At 31.5% G+C, this 17,654-nt stretch overlaps 1 protein-coding gene across 2 annotated transcripts in view; it reads left to right on the top strand.

The window, feature by feature from the left end:
• LOC130649189 (ATP-binding cassette sub-family C member 4-like) overlaps positions 1 to 17,654 on the top strand; it is a 64,036-nt gene that overhangs the window by 28,458 nt on the left and 17,924 nt on the right. The window contains exons 1-17 of one of the 2 annotated variants that reach the window (XM_057455432.1): positions 102 to 197; positions 598 to 706; positions 5,445 to 5,660; positions 6,097 to 6,186; positions 6,820 to 6,983; positions 10,601 to 10,726; positions 10,800 to 11,049; positions 11,371 to 11,496; positions 11,571 to 11,618; positions 12,264 to 12,305; positions 13,165 to 13,356; positions 13,860 to 13,954; positions 14,110 to 14,196; positions 14,437 to 14,533; positions 15,654 to 15,887; positions 16,408 to 16,563; positions 17,381 to 17,418. In XM_057455432.1, coding sequence (XP_057311415.1) covers positions 659 to 706; positions 5,445 to 5,660; positions 6,097 to 6,186; positions 6,820 to 6,983; positions 10,601 to 10,726; positions 10,800 to 11,049; positions 11,371 to 11,496; positions 11,571 to 11,618; positions 12,264 to 12,305; positions 13,165 to 13,356; positions 13,860 to 13,954; positions 14,110 to 14,196; positions 14,437 to 14,533; positions 15,654 to 15,887; positions 16,408 to 16,563; positions 17,381 to 17,418 — 2,009 coding nt within the window. In that variant the 5' untranslated portion in view covers positions 102 to 197; positions 598 to 658. Of the gene's footprint in view, positions 1 to 101; positions 198 to 597; positions 707 to 5,444; positions 5,661 to 6,096; positions 6,187 to 6,819; positions 6,984 to 10,600; positions 10,727 to 10,799; positions 11,050 to 11,370; positions 11,497 to 11,570; positions 11,619 to 12,263; positions 12,306 to 13,164; positions 13,357 to 13,859; positions 13,955 to 14,109; positions 14,197 to 14,436; positions 14,534 to 15,653; positions 15,888 to 16,407; positions 16,564 to 17,380; positions 17,419 to 17,654 lie in introns of those variants that run through there. The other variant, XM_057455433.1, reaches the window with a different exon arrangement.

The raw sequence follows: 17,654 nt of genomic DNA, 5'->3' as shown, positions 1-17,654 counted from the left end.
GCTAAAAGCACTAGCGCTTTCGCTTTTGAAACAGCCATATTTGTTTACAAATGAGTCGTGGTTTCTTAATTATGCAAAAATATAAGCTATATTTTTAAACCACATAAAAATGTCGGAGCACTTGGATTCAGTTCTGTGTTGTTTCTTTGGTCACCGGAGCACTTGGAGCAGTTGGAGCATACAGATTTGAATCTCAGGTCTGAAAGAAATAGCCCCTTAATGTATTTCAATGTTGCTTTTTTTTATATATTATTATTGCTTTTTTCCTTCATCCTTCAACAGTTAGCTAGTTCATGAGCCACAACTATAGGAAAAAGTAGGGGAGAAAATTCGAGAATTGCCAGGATTTTTAGCTAAAAATGTCAGAAATGTCTGGAAAATAGGGGTCAACTTTTAAGTGGACACCATGTGAATTAAACAAGATACCTACCTGCTGCAAGTTAACGTTAACTGTTGCTTAAAATTTATCTCTGTTTCCTTTTCCTTTTTTGGAGTTGGTATTATGCTAAGGCATATAAGTTAGTATCCTAATTTATTTACTAAAACATAACAAACTACTATATATTTCACATGCTGATATTTGTTTTACTACTTTAGAATTTGGCTAGCGGAAAGGACTACAAAAAGAAATCCAAGTTTATTTTTTTGCCTCTGGAAAATGAGAGGATGTACCATATTACTTTGTGGTTTTTTGCAACTCATCTGTGTAAGTTTAGATTACTTTTAAATGGGATTTAAAGTTGTTTTGTTGATTCATGTAAATGTTCCTCTATAAGACAGTAAGTATTGTTTGTGGAAAAAAGTATGCAAATTTTCATCTGCCAGTGTTAGTGATACAATGTATCAAAAGATTAAGTTTTTTGTAAGTTATTATAAGCTTTCTGAAACCTATATTAAATCAATTTTTTATATAAAATTATTGCCTTCGGGAAATGCCAAAACGTCGGTGATGTATTATTTTTATAGCCTTTTCCTCTGATCAGATATTTTTGCCGTTTATATGCAAGGGAGTTCTCCATCACCCTCAATTTTTTTTAACATAGCCCTTTAACTCGAAGGAAATCCAAGGTATATACCCTAACCCTAAAAACTGGACTCCGTTTCGTGGAGAGTGTATTATTTCATGCATAGAAAGTTTTTACAAGTTTTGAACTTATATAGCTCAACAAGGAATTTCTCTGTTGTAAAATTTGATCCAGTGCTGAAATTTTGACTTTTCTTCAATTTTTATTTATTTTTTACTTTGTTTCATGTTTTATTAGAAAATTTCGGCGGGTTCACAGTCTTTGCCCCCCCCCCCCCCCCCAATATGTTCTATAATGTTGTGGGGATATGTTAGCTTAAATCCATGCATGCAAAAAATACTAATACCTCTTTTTTATTTTTAATCCGTAACATGATTGTGTATAGTGTGATAGATCTCATCCTTCAAAATGCTAAATAATTATATTATTTACTATTTACTACTGTAACAGGATTACAGTTGTGCCTGCAATATTTGGACAATGAGCATCCAGTGTCAGTACTGTAATAGTGAGGAATTGTATATATATACTTCCTGTGTTGCCGACTCCATAATATTTACAACAGAATTATTGCGTGCCTTAAACATTAAAATTATCTACAAAAAAAATTAAAATACATTTGCAATCATGGCTTTCATTTTTTAGAAATGACTCTCTGTGGTCATTTCTTGAAATGGTCAAAGTAAGTTGCCTGACCAAAGCTTAGCAGTTTTGTTTATCTACGGCTGGAAGGAGGGATGGTGTTGTTTATCCAATCCCTACCCCATTGCTAAAACCCCTTCTGTAGTGATGCTATTTTCCGGAACTTTGTACACATCCTTTGGTAGAAAAAGCAGCAAAATGTAAAAAAAATTGTAATTAGCTACCATTTTATGATAATACCAGCAACTCTTAAAAGGTTAAAATTTATCCAAGTTGTTCAGGATTTCGTTAAATTGAACTTTTAATTTTTGCCTAACTGCATGCTTGTAAGTATCTTCGGAATTATTTGTGTCAGTACTTTTACTTTTCTTCTTATTTTTTCTGTCAAATGCATTGTGTATTTCTGTTATTATGCCCAACATAACTAAAAAAGAAGCAGTTATTGTCAAATATCTCAGCATTCCATAATCTGCATTGTTTAACATATCTTTTATTTCCCGAACATAGTACGGTGTCACTTTTATTGGAATGATGTGCTTGTTTGTTACAATACTAAATTCTTCTTCTTTATTAATAAACTGCTTGTTTTTACAGCGGTCACTTGAATGCTCTAATTTATCGTTACAAATGCAATTCCTGTTTGTTTGTTTTTTCTGGTTGCTATTCAAAATAAAAACCTTGATTGGAATTTCCAATTTAAGCTCCTGTTGAATTTTTAATTCATACTTTTTTGAAAAGTTATTACTGAAAAAAAATCCTGCAACATTTTTGTCAACTAATGCAGCTGCCACATCTTTGTTTTCAACAGCCTCTAAAACTTCTTCGTAGCTTGTATATTGCTTGGGTATGGCAGCATAGTGCCTCTTAGCGTACGCATTCTCAGCAGAATTTCGCAAAACTGCCACTGACTTTCCTTGCATGTCCACTGTTTTTCCAACCTCCTCCATTACTGTTGTAGTTACCATAGCAACTATTATCAATCCAAAACCCATCCAACACGTACATAATATCTGTGTGGCCCACCGTTTTGGTACTTTTTCTCCATAGCCAACAGTAGTCATGGTTACATAGCAAAACCAAGTGCTTGCAATCATTCCTTTCCCAAATGATTTTGGAAACTCGTCATTAGTTTTATGTTCCAGAATCCAAACAATTGAGGCAATGATTATGGAAGACATGGTTGCAAAGTAAAACATTGAAAAACAATTGCGCATGGCAGGAAATATTCTTAACAAAAGCAGTACATCATGGTTTGGTACGATAATGGCCATTCCACCAGAAGTTATCAACGTCTCAACAGTGTAGTTTTTGTTGACTTTGTTTTGCACTGCATAAGAGGATGCCCCAATGACTAGTATTTCATTTGCTTTTTTTGAATAGTTTGCCTCAACTTCAGCGGTATTTTTTGTTTTAATAAGTTCAATGAGCAGGCTGTAGTTGTCAATTGCTGTTTTATTTACTATGACTTTGAATTCATGTCTGCATACCCTTGCAAAATTTGTGAAATGATTTTTGAGTATGCCTTCTATTTGTTTGTTAGTACGGTATTTCATTGGTATATGGTAGGGTGGATTATTTTTCCATACAAGTAATTGAAAAGTTGTGACAGACTTGCTTTGTAAACACTGAATGTGAAAAAATATAAAGATGATAAAATTCAGAAACATTATCTGATAGATCTTCATGGCTATCACCACAACTCCTTCCACCTTCGTGATGAATAATTGTTGATTTGGTCTTTTTTATATATACTACAGCTTCATTTAATTTTAATGAACATTTAGTTTTCATATTATTTTACATTAGAAGTTATCTAAAGCTTTTTAATTTGCAGCTTGTCAGGATTAAAAAAGTACATATAGTACATAATAATATTGAAATTGAGTTTTTTCATATGGTTAATATTTATATCATAACATGAAGTGGAAAGTTCAATAAAATAGTTTTTTTACTTTCTTTTTTTCACATTCATGCCAGAATACTTTTTAAGGTGTGGGATGTGAATATTAGTGTAGTATTTTTTGAAATTTAAATGAAAACTATAACAAAGCACTGACTTAATTCTAGAGAGGTCTTTTATTCAATAAACTGTGATTATAAATTATGTATTAATGTTTAATAAATGAATTCAGTGAATCATTCATTTAAAGTTTTGTGTTCTATCTGCTTTCTTGCTTACACTTTAGTGCATACCCTTCATGTATACCCTTTATGTATACCTTGCGTCTGTATCTGAAAAATTTCTCTTTTTTCTGATTTAAGTGTCATCCACAAATCTCTTGTGAATTCTTAGTTTTATTGTAATAAGTACACCCTTTTGTTCATGAAACAAGCTGCTAAAACCACTAACAGAGGAACACATATATACACCATCGTTTTTCTTGTATAACTTATTGTTAGCTGTAAAAGTGCATTCTTTCGTTAATTTGAAAAGAAGTTTCTCTTATATTGATCTATCGCACATTGCTTCTAATTTTCCATGAATATAAATCTCATCACAAATAATTTTAACAATCTCATCAATTGGGATACTCCTGAATAAAGAATCGACGTCATAACTGACGCCTTCTTCATCATCTAATAAATTCAACATTGTCCAGGAGAGCAGGAAAACATTGAGTATCCGAAATAACAAATTTGTTCATGTTAAGAGATTGTAAATACCTTAATTACCTTACCAGCTTACCAAGCTTACCAAGTCCCTGTCTGATCAATAATAGGTCTGATCTTAAGTTGATTCAGATTTATATTATCAAAGTGTTCAAACTTACGGGTCATATTCTGGTCTGTCCTTGAAATGGCTATACAGAAACGATTGAAAGGATTGTAATTATTTCGGTATTTCAGAACACTACTTTAAACCTTATCAGTATAATCAGTTTTATTCAATATGGTGATGCTAGTATTCTTATCACCAGTAAGAAGAAAAATGTTATTATTTTGATCAGATTGAAAACAACATGGAAAAAAATACTAAACTGATAAATCCCTCCTGAAGCAAACAATCTTAAAAATGGTTTTTGAGAGAGCTATGATTTGTATGTTTTACTTTAATGATAAAATGCATAATTAATGCTACAAAATGTTGTCACAATATGTTGATCGAATCGAAAACAGCTTTTATTACCCGGGTAAAAGGGCAGCATCAATATATTCAAAAATCACGCAATGTGATTGGTTAGAACTTATAGCGGGCAATATTCCACGGTATTGCCCGCTACCATAGCAACTGTGTTTAAAGTTTAAGTATGGTAGTATTAAATGTAAATAAACACGGAGGAAAGTAAGCAAAACGCGAAACAGAAGTGAAACTTACTTTTTATGTTATTCGATTAAAAAAATATATATGTTTAATTCGAATGTATGTTCCATATGGGAATAGTTTCTATAAAGACATGGTTTCTACATCCTGCTTAAAATGTTATATTTTTTCTCGTAAAATGCAGTACCCAGATAATAATCTATATAATAACTGTTTATTTTGGGTAACTTCGAATATTGAATATTGGGTTAGTAATATATTGATAAAAAATTATGTCGCAAATATCCACAACATGCTGCAATATTTTTTTAATTCAATTTCATATTAAAGCAATTTCTTTTGTTTATAAAAATAGGTTTTGGCGGTTTTATTGTAATTAAAGTAAACAAACAAAAAATAAATTAGCAAAAATACGTCAAGTTTTTCAATATAATTGGGAAAAGCATTTTATAATATTTTACAATATTTTGAAAAATGTTGCTGAACCATTGACTCAGGTTTAATTTATTTTTTAGGCGTTATTAAAGGTATGTGAGACAGTTTTTCTACAACAACTTGTACGAAACTTCTCACATTCTGATTTTGGTAAAGACAATTCAGTATATTTTTGGGCAGGTTCACTTTCAGCTTGTTTAGTTGTGTGTTGGTCATTACATCACCAGTCATTTCTTGCTCTGGAAAAAACTGGTACTCGACTGAAGACTGCTTGTATTGGTATGATCTATAAAAAGGTAAGAAATATTGCTTTTCTGTTGTAAACGTGATAAACAGTTTTAAACTTCTCCTCTATTGTGTAAAGCTGATGAGTATGATTTATTAACATCATACCCTTGTGACATCAAAGGTAAAGAAGATTTTTGAGTTCAAGGTTTTTTAATGACGAAATCAATCAGATTTTGGTTAATTTCTGTAACATGTGCTTTCTTTATTTTAGAATCCTTTTTTCAAGTGTAATGTATAAATTTGTTATTGCTTATTCTTTTTGCCAATATAAAAAGGTATAACAAAATTATAAAACTTAAAAATAACATAACGTTTATAGGTATTTTTGCTTTATCTTTGTTTTCCACCACTTGAGTTTTAACAATCTTTTCAATCTTAGCTTTTCTTGGTTTGTTATTATTAAAGTGTATGCTGTTTTTAATTTTGTGTAATTTCTCTTTTTAGGTTCTTCGCCTAAGTAATCATTCCTTGGCCAAAATAACATCTGGTCATATAGTGACATTAATCTCATCTGATGTACATAAAGTTCAAGAGGTTTGGTATTTTAGATTTAAAAAAATGTGTCTGTGATGTAAATATTATTCTAAGTGATGTGACCATAAACCATATTTGCCACTTGCTTAAAGTATTCCAGACAATTCAGTTGGCTACTTTACAAAATACCCCCCTCCCCTTGTTACTACATTTCAGTCTGCTATTATTACCTTTTTCCAATTATGCACTAGAAAAGACATTTTGTGTCTGATAAATTTTCCAATTTAATTTTTGTTGTACAACTCAACAGGTTGGATACCAGTGGGTTGAATTTGAAATCAGAAATTATTATTATCTCATCTCCTACCCACTATATGTTCAACAGCCATATGCATGTAGCAAATCTTAAGTTTATTAGAAAAATGTCAGCTTGTCAGCTTTTTATTTCGACATGTAGCAATGCTCAAGGGCGTTTTATTGCAAAATAAACCAATTTTATAGTCAGAACTTTGTTGTTTAAATTCCTTAACAAAAATTTAAATCTCCAACGGCACCCCTGAATAAAGAAGATTTGCAGTTAATGCTTGGTGTGGACATGTTATTGCATAAATTAAATGACCAGATCCATGACATGTTGTCAATGTGGTATATAGTGCCAAAACTCACTAGTGCTTCAATATTTCATATTTCTAGGCATTCAAATTTTCGAATTTTTTGTGGATTTCACCTATACTGCTAATAGTTGGAGTTGTTATATTATGGAGGGAGATAGGTCCATCTTGTCTTGCTGGCATTGGTGTGTTGATTATCACAGTTCCTATTCAGATGTGGTTTGGGAAGTTTTTTGCATACATGAGGTACAAATTATGCCAAGAAATTTTAGTATTTATTATTTCTTCAATGTCAAACAAATTGTTTTTTTTTGTTTATGTCAACATTAAGATATTTGTTTGCAGGTTTATGTTACATTTTAGGATCGACATTTGTGATACATATAATTAACTTGTTTGTCAAAAATAAGACATACACAGAGTTATGCTTAGAGTTGTGATTAACGAAGGAACCTTCAATCAATTTCATTTTAGGTTCCTTTTTTTCCCACAAAGTAAATGTATAAGAAGGAATGTTCTAACGTGATCCTAACAGCAGTATTCCATGGAGCTGAGAAATAAGTACCATTAAAGGGATCCCGAGGTACTTTTACAAGTTGGACTTACCTGAAAGATTTTTATAAGAAATTCCCAATGACATATTCACTTTTTATTAAAAGTTCATGTAACCCCAGTTATCGTTTTTTCAATAGTTGTTTTTCTTGCCGCCTTGATGGCTGCTTCGATCTTCTTGTTCGTTAAAAATTTCAGGCTAGCTCCAGTCCTTTCTAGTGGAACGTGACCCTATTACATAGTATTTCAGTACCACTCACAAATTAATGACTTTCACTCGCTATTATTAATGACTTTCATAGCCAAAAAACAATTAATAACTGTTGCAACAAAGTTAAAAAAATTCGACATACTTTCCACATCGATCTCTGTACTAATGATTGTTTTTTTTAAAAAATAATTCAACATAATATAGCCGTCTAAGCAATAAAACAAAAAAATAATATATTAGCAGCAGGTGTGTGCATGATTTCTTTTATTTTAAATTTAAAAGAATTTATTTCCACAAACAGTTTGTAAAAATTACAGGGTATGATGCTCAAGTGAGTATTGCCAACCTTGTTCTCAACAATCCTCTGGGACAAGGTTGCCTAAGTTACTCAATAGATGGATATATTTTTTATTAAAAAAATATTAAAAAATCAACAGAAAAGAATACTACTTTAATTCATCCCACGATACAGAAAGAGGCAGAAATTACTGTCCAATTAAAGTTTGTTTTATGTTATCTTTCCACTATGAAGCGCAAACATCAACGTAGTCTAGTAAACGAAACTCATCATTTTTCCCTTTTGCGATAGCACGCTGAAATAAGCAGGGTTACAAAAGCAGGACAGACATCGAAGCGCAAGAGGAGAAAAGAGAGACAGGTATCCTGTCTTCGTCAACACTGCTCTGCACCTTCTTAATTAGACAAACCCACATAATTCGCCATTTTTAGCGTCCATATATATAGCTATATTCGCACTTATTTGAATACTGTGGCAGCTTCTAAATTTTTAAACTTAACAAAACACAAAAAATGTTTTAGCCACCTCCTAAATAAAGAATATTATTTTTGCCGGAGAAAAGCAGAGAAAAATAAGAAATAAAATAATGATTAATTGTGTAAATATTAAAGTTCAACGCAGAAAAAACGGCTTAGCCTTTTCTGCAATGATTTAATCAAACTACATTGGTGACAAACTGTTTTTAATGATGCAGTTGAAGCGCAAAAACTAACTGTTTTGTGCATTAACGTAGAAGGCAACTGAACCAGCTATTTTTTACACGTCTTATTGCACAATGCCTAGGGACTTTTTATGTGCGATTTTAGCACGTCAAATAATTGCCAACGTGAATGTACTTGTTTTGAAAGTATGTCGGTAATTACACCTTACATGGATACTCAAAAAAGAAGAGTTATTATGAAGGCTTTTGTTACCTCTCAATTCAGTTACTGTCCTTAAATAACAGAATTAATAATCTGCATGTAAGAGCACTTCGAATAATCTATTGTGACCATACATCAACATTTAAGGAACTGTTACATAGAGATAAATCAAAAACGATACACGAAAAAAATCTTGAAACACTAGCTATAGAAATATATAAAGCTAAAAACAAACTCTCACCTGATATAATAAGTGATATTTTTCTGTTCCGTAGTAGCACTTATAATTTGAGAAATGAAAGAGAACTTTGCTATCGCACAGCAAAAACGTCTACTTATGGCACTGAAACTATCTCAAATTTCGCGCCAAAATTGTGGCAGATGATACCATCAAATATAAAAACATCTGAAACATTACAAGAGTTTAAGTCAAAAATTAAGAAATGGAATCCAGAAAGTTGCCCTTGTAGGTTGTGCAAACCGTATATTAATGGATTAGGTTTTATTTGACAGGCAGACTTTTATTTAGTATTTATAGCATTTTGCGGTTTGTTTTTTGTTGTTTTGTTTTTTCCCGAATTTTCTGGCATACCACTTCCTTGCAATAAATAGGATCTCAAAAATAAAAGCTATAGTCTAACCATCCTTTATTTCAGGATGATGGTATGCAAAGCAAAGAAGTCAAATTAACTAAATTAATTGCCTTCTTCATTGACTTTAATTAGCGACTTTTCCCAAGAAGCTAGAATTTTTTATTTTTTTTTACACGTCAATGTAAAAGAAATTGTTAATAATAATAAATGTCGAGTGCCGTATCAAATTACAAAGGTTGTTACCGCCCTTAATCCTATTTGTGCTGGAGTGGGAGGGGTGATTCAGCCCCCTCTCCCTTCCCTCTTCAACTTTTTCCATAACTTTTTATGGGCTTATAGTCACACCTTGATATTTTATTTGCCTTCCAAAATATATCCTTTTGAAATAAAAACCATACACAAACGTGTGACATGCTAAATAATCAGTAACTTTCACAACCTGCGTCTCAAATAAAAGTCCTTTGAAATAAAAATCATGCACAACTTGCGTCTCAAATAAAAAGTCCTTTGAAATAAAAACTATGCATATTTAATTTTTCGTTTGTTTGCTCAGCTATGTAAGAACATATGTAGAATTAATTTAATTTTTTTAAAAAAATAAATGTTCGTAGAGAGCTTTCGTTTCACTTTGCCGCGCGAAGGTATATCTTCTGGCTATGCAGTCAGTAATAATTAAAGCGCTGCCGAAATAATACGTAACAGGGTCATGTGCCACTAAAAAACACTGGAGCTAGAATGAAAATTTTTAACAAAGAAGAAGGTTGAAGATAACCAAAATGGCGGTCGGGCGACAAAAAAAATAAATATTTAAAAAGCAATATCTGGATTTACATGAAGTTTTAACAAAAAGTAAATGTATCATTTAGCATTTCTCATGCAAATCTTTCAGATGAGTCCAACTTGTAAAAGTACCTTGGGATTCCTTTAAGCTTTCAAAGGGGTGAGGGGGGGGGGATAGAAATAGATTTAAACATCAAGAATAATGAAAGTTTAGGATTTCTTAAAAAATTTTCTCAGTTTTGGTAATGGCATAAAATTTGTCTAAATTAAAGAGTTTGAACAATTTTTAGTAATTTCCAATCTTCATGTGGTTGGTAATTGAACTTTAGAAAAGTGCTGCTGCCCTTGTAATACATAACTGTTGTTCGGGTATTAGCATGCACAATCATAAAGCAAAATATTATTTTCAACACAAAACACTTTACTTGTTTCTGTGGTGCTCTGGGTTATCTTTTGGTGCACTGGGTTATGACTGTGCATGCCTTAACATTGTTTAATAACATTTAAATTAATATAAAGTTTAAAAATCGTTTCCACTTTTGTGAAAGTTATATATTTATTTGCAGGTCGAAAACAGTAGCTAAGACAGATCAGCGTGTTAACATCATGAATGAAGTCATCTCATCAATGCAAGTTACGAAAATGTATACATGGGAAGATTCATTTGCTGAAATGGTCAACAAAGTGCGACGGTACAAATAAGTTTTCTGATAATAATGTGTTTTTTTTTTGCCATCATTTAATTTTGTTTTTTGTTTCTTTCAGTGATGAGAGCAATCGTGTTTTGAAAACTGCTATCGCTCGTTCTCTCAATAACACCATGTTCTCTGTCAGTCCGTACTTGGTTTCATTAGCAACTTTTTCGTTGTTTTATATATATGGAAGTGGCATTACACTGGCAAAGGTGTTCCTAGTTTTAAGTATATTCTTCACGATCCGTTTAAGTGTTGTATTATTTTTCCCAATGGGGATACAGACGCTAACAGAAGCTTACGTAAGCTGCAAGAGAATTCAGGTAAAGTATATTTCATATTTTCTTTTTTCTCTTTTTTTCTTCACTATAAATAAATACACAAAGGTAAGAAATCATCACTTTTAAGAAAGTATGGCATAATTTAAAAATTTGCATTCATTATAGAATGCTCAGTATAGCCACTAAGAACCCAAATACAACACACCATTTACTGTTTTTTCTTATATTTTGTGTACCAGCCAGTTTTAATAAAATCTCAAATGTAATCTAAAGTCTTGTTTAGCCGTAAATTTTTGTTTGTGTTTAACAGGGTCTTCATCAAGTTACGTATATGCACCAGTGTTATATAGGATGTTCTTTTAGGCTTTTTTACTTGAGAAAGAACAAACCCAGATTAAATCCACTACCGCAACACAAACTTACCCTGAGACACCATCAAAAACAAAAGCTTTAATACATTTTGAAAATGTAACTGCAGCTTGGAATAATGTGAGTGGTTAGAATTTAAAATTTTCATTGGCATATTTTTAGCACATGACCTTACTCAGTCCACTTTATTTCAGGATTTAGAAGATGTAATATGTGATTTATCTTTTAAAGCAGATTCAAAGGTTAGCATACGTTAGCATATGTTTAATAGTTGGTTGTTCTGTAAGACATTCTGGTCTAACAAAAACCAGAGACTAAAAGATGTGGGGTATTTTAGAAGTGAATGTAGAAGGGGTAAAGATCACCAACCATTTTTGCGATTTAACAATTTCACAATCGTTTGAGATAGTTCTATAATACGGTTATTATGCAGTGAAGCGGTAATATCTCTATCCGAGTCATTGGCAGAGATCCAAACGTGTGATCCTGTCATTTATTAGTTTTTCATGCTCAAATGTGTAGTAAAAACTAGTTGTCAAGCCTGTAGGAAAGTGCACTTAGGCAAAAAAACAAAGAAATGATCACTGATTTTAAAAAAATACTGTAGATTGTTTTAAAAAAATCTCTGTATTGCATAACAAGTTTTGTTTTTACACTGTATCCTTTGATAAGCTTTAATTCATTGAAATCATTTATAGAGTTGCAAAAAGTTTAATCATGTTGCGGCTAGTTTTTATACAAAATTAGGACCACCTGACAGCAGACAAGAATCAAAATTTTTTTAGGAGAGCCAATTTGGCGAGTCTGATCCTTTTTAAATTTAGATTTTCAGGATCTTGCATGTTGGACATGAAATAAATGTGATAAATTTTTTTTGCTACTTTCAGAATTGTTTAGTGATGATTGTTGGACCTGTTGGTGCTGGAAAGGTAAAGACAAATTATTATAGACTAGTCATTCACCTGTGGATATCTGCAGGTTCATCCATCCACTTTTTGTTTTGTCTTGTTTAGCCTTTTTGTGTTTTTTGTGTGTTTGTCATGCTACTAAATTAGGTTGTTCTTTTTCGTAATATAATCATTGCAAGTTATTTTGAATCAGTACCAACCAGACTTCACCAGAATCCGTAATTGCACTAAATCTGAAATTTTCCTCCTGAAAAATATGTTTGCTTTTGTTCACATTTACAATTCCAATTGTTTACATGATCTTGAAAATTAAATCAATAATTATCATTCTTTTAATGTATCTTCCTATAATAATGATTTTTGAGATTGTTCAAAAAAAATTCACCATTATTTGTTTGAGGCGTTTTAATAGGAGGAATAAAAAACGTTTATTCGTTTCGTACGGAAGAATGTAATTCACACTATTACAAAAAATAAAACCACACAAAACAAATACAACATTTATTTTTACCAAAAATTATCCGTTTCATCAACTTTCTTTTCAATTTAAATTCCAAGCCTCGTTTTGGTATTATAATTTGAAGCCTGATTGGTTAATAAATTCTCATTTGCCATGGTAATTAAACAAGCTAACTGTGACAAATGCTAGGCATGTGCTGATGGAGTTTTGTGAAAGCGCAATTTTCCCCATGTCACGGACACAGGAAATTTTCATTTATATTGCTGCATCAAAATTGAAGCATAAGAGGTTTCCACGAAAGAAAAACTGTGTGTAAAAAACTCGCCTAATTTCTTAAAATATATTCTGTTATAAAGAAATATTTAGCCAAATGAGATGTTCAAATATGTTTCTTTAGTTTAATGGCTTTGTTGTATTTAGTCATCCATCTTAATGGCAGCAATGAACGAACTTCATGTCAAAAAAGGAAACATCGTAAAAAATGGATCCATAGGATATGCTGCACAACAATCATGGATATTTTCAGGCACACTTCGAAGCAATATTTTGTTTGGACAAGTATTTGATAAGAAGCGATATGAGAAAACAATAACAGCATGCGCTTTGAAACAGGTTACAGATCTTTTCTTTGCCCTTCTATTAGTTTCTGGCTTAAAGTTTTACTATTTTTTTGGTATATTTGGGAAATTTACATTTGCTTATTATTAATGCTTTTGAAATTTATTACTGCATATTTTCAGAGTTATCAGTAGCCTGTGATAAATCCGTAATTTATCCCATTTCTAGTGTCTGTAGCAGTCTATAGTTCTTGGTTCACATAGCGTTATACACACATGTGCTGATATAACTAATGCCATAAAAATTCTCAGATTTAAAATGCTTGTCTATTTTTTTATAAAAGCAGAAGGAAAGCAGGCAAATGTAAATTTCTTTGAATTTAGGGAGGGTGTGAAGCTTACTGCAAAACTTACCTATTGTGTAATAAGTCTAAATATGTGATTGGTTGTTGGATTCACAGTTATTACAAAAGCAGTGATTCAGCGCAAGCAATAGACTCGTTTAACATTATTTTCTTTAATGAAATGTTAACCTAAATTTATTTTTTATTTTTACAGGACCTAGAATCATTTGCGAAAGGAGACTTAACCTTAGTTGGCGAGCGAGGTGTGTCTTTAAGTGGTGGTCAAAAAGCCAGAATTAGTTTAGCAAGGTATGTCTGTCTATGATATGGGACATAATTAGACGTTTATAGCAGCAAAAAAATGGTCAGAATAGAATGAAAGATTTTAGATGTTTTAAAGTTATTTTCTCATGTTCTTTTATTTTAATAAAAAAGTGCTGATTTAATTTCTCACAAACATTTAGGGCGGTTTATGCTGATGCTGATATCTATCTATTGGATGATCCGTTAAGTGCAGTTGATACGAAAGTCGGAAAACATATTTTTGAAAAGTAAGTAAAAGATAAGTAAATACAAACATTAACTTAATGGAACCTTCAATATTTCACACAATCACAGGAATGTGTGTTTTGTTTAGCCTTTCTTCTTCTCTAAAAAAAATCCTATTTGTTCAGATTTTCTTTAAAAATACATTTTAAAACAATCAAAGTTGTTTCTAAGGATATTCTTAAGGAATGATATTTTTAACTTAAATTTATAAAGATTATTTTTAAAATATTTTTTTTGATCAGGTGCATTAAAGGTTTGCTTCGGAATAAAGTTGTTATTCTTGCCACCCATCAAATTCAGTATTTGGAACACGCGACTGATATTGTTTGCTTGAAAGAGGTAAGAAAACACATGAGATCAATGACTGTCTTTGTTGTAATTTGTCCTGCTTGTTACAATTTAAAATATGGGGTGGGGCGTTTGCCTCCAGAGTGTAGTTTTATGGTTCAAGTCTTGGGTAAGTCATGCCAAAGACTATAAAATTATAAAGTGATACATTGGTATCTTTGTATATTTAAGTGATTGCTGTGCTTGTACTGCTTTTGTAGCTCAAATGATAACTTTAAATGCGCTAGGACCCACTTTGCAGCACTCTAATTGTCAAAAAGTACTATTAGGAATTGACAAAGCCTTCCTGGGTAAATAATAGTAATAATAATAATAATAATAATAATAATGATAATAATAATAATCTAGAATATATTTACTTAAATATATTTACTTAAATCCATAATCCAAAGGTTAAACAGCCCACCGTTTTGTATCGAAAAACACGTAATAATAATACTATTCTTATAATTTTAATGTATAATGATTAAGAATTCTTTCTCTTTCTCCCTTATGCATGAAGAAGGGAGCATAACTAAGGCACGTGATTTGACGTTACCCACAAAAACAGTTAATAATATTTAAGTCGTATAAAATAACTATATAATGTTTGGCAGTATCAAAATTACACCAAAGTTGGAAAATAAAACAACTAAAAAAATTGACCCTTTTAAATTTCTTGTGACAAATTGTAACATATTCGTAAATGTTTTTCTTTACTTGTTGTCTAATGTTCTAAATTGCGAACAGGGTGTAAACAAGTGTTTTCTGCAACAGTTTAAACGGCTTTTTCCAAATGGAAATTCATCCTAAATTTCCTAACTATATATGGGACTTAACTCGTTTCATACAAGCTGTGAAGATATAGGATTTTATTAATACCTCAAATCGCCTTGTTTCATTTGGGATTTAACAGCAGTTATTGTAGATTTCTAATTTACACCCTGCATGTGATCAAGTGTTTTGCATGTATGTGTAAAATGCTTTTTTTTTCAATATTGAATAGGTAACGTGTACTAAATGACATAGAAGCTGCCACTAATAGACACACTATAAATATAAACCATATAGTATCAAAATTTTAGGTAGCTACACTACTCCCATATGTACCTGCAATGTTTCTTATATTTAGGACTCCAGTACAGTAGCAGGTTCTTTACACGAGTTGTCCCAGAAAGGTGTGAACTTAATTAGTATTCTTCATCCAGAATCACAAGAGAAGAGGTGGGATCACGATTCAGCAATAGAAACAGAAGATCCAATGCAGTATGAGCATATCGGTGGACAAAAGGACGCCCTTTCAGGAATAACTTTGGATATTGGAGAGAAAAATAAAGGCCTGCAAGGATCAGTTCAGTCATTAAATGTAAATGTTTTTATGTGGATCGCAGCTTAAAGTGAAACGCCTTCTTAAGTTAATCATCATCATCGTCATCGTCATCATCATCATTCTCGGCTTAATTTCTTTTTTTTATGCTAGCATAGGTTGAAAGGCTATATTAATAACCTTCTCTTAGTCTGATCAAGACTGTGTAAGATCTAACCTTAATTCTCTTCATCAAGTGTGTCCTTGTATACCTCCTGCCAAGTCTTTCTTGGTCTACCTCTGGACTTTGCCTTTAAAAACGTGATTGAATTGGTCTATCATTTTTTCAACCACAATATAGTACAAGTACAATATAGAGTCTAGATGCCAGACATGTGTTTAAGATATTACACTTTTTTAATTTGAAGCTAGGGCAAATATTTGTGTAAGAAACATCGGGCATTAAAGTGCTTCATTATACGCTTGCCTTGGAAAGTCCATAGTAAATTGTTATGCAAACCTCCTTTTTAATTGAATCTATTAAGATTTTTTTCTTGGTAATAATGATGTATCCTTATAGAGTTTTCATATGAACTATGAAATTGAGGAAGAGACAGAGGAAGAAGAAAACAGAAATCGTGGTGCCATCCCAGCCAAATTGTACTGGCAGTACTTCATACAAGGTGTTGGGTGGATTGCAACATTAGCATTAATTTTATCTTTGGTGGCTGGTCAGGTTCGTCGAGACTCTTTTTGTAGAATTGCAATTATAAATTTAATAAATATACATACATACAGCATCAAAATTCCCGTATACCACCAAATCACACATAACCTACTTAAAAATAACCTAATAAAAATGTTTATTGTTTAACTCATTTTTTACTGTTTAATAATTTAACTTTATATTTTAGCTGAAGTAATTTACAAACAAATCGAAATATATTCTAAATATTTTAATGTCATTGTTGGTGTGTTCATAAATTTGGAGATAAAGCGCCACAATGTTTTCGACATATAAATTATTCAATCCTTTTTTTCATGTGATTAATTCTTCCATTTAAAGCCAAGACGATTATCTGTTTTACGTGACAAAGTACAGTCAGATTTAGTACGTTTGTTGATTTTCTACTAAAACAGCATATTTCTGATATTTTCTCTCATTTCCCATTCATCAGTAAATTACCCATCAGAAATTGCTGTTTGCCAGTCTACCCGTAATAATATCATTATTTTTGTTTAAATCATGTTTAAATTTACGTTATTTTTTTATTGTTTTTGGTACACATTGTGGTTCTATTTCCTTTCATTTAAAAAATCAACAATTTAAAACTGGCCCTTTTTGATGATTTTACTTCAGAAAATGTTACCACTGCATTTTTGAGCTAAAAAAAACATACTGCACATTATCTTCTCCAAAGTAGCACACAAAATAGATGATCAACTTTCTTTCAATTTAGACTTTCATAGCTGTTAATATATTTTTAAAAGAATGGTTCTCCTCTCCCTAAAATGAGAGATTTAGATGTCTATCCATCTTTTATTGTTTTCAGGTGATGTTGACTCTCACTGATTACTATCTTGCTGAATGGTAAGATTTTTTGATGCTTTCTCTTACAAACTTTACGTTGTATTTATTACAGGGTGACCACTCCTCCTTAAATTCCTTAAATAACCTTAGAAAAAGAAAATCTCCTTAAAAGTACTTAAGTATACTTAAAAAATTGCAATTTTAGCTATCTCCTTAATTTCTCCTTATTTCTTATTTTTTCTGATCGTAGCCTTTTTGGAAATGTGTTCATGGATTTTTCATTACCGATAAAATAA

This window comes from Hydractinia symbiolongicarpus, chromosome 7 (genome assembly GCF_029227915.1).
Source record: "Hydractinia symbiolongicarpus strain clone_291-10 chromosome 7, HSymV2.1, whole genome shotgun sequence".
NCBI lineage: Eukaryota > Metazoa > Cnidaria > Hydrozoa > Anthoathecata > Hydractiniidae > Hydractinia > Hydractinia symbiolongicarpus.
The sequence above is the reverse complement of the archived record's forward strand: the minus strand, read 5'-3'. Positions and strand labels throughout refer to the sequence as shown.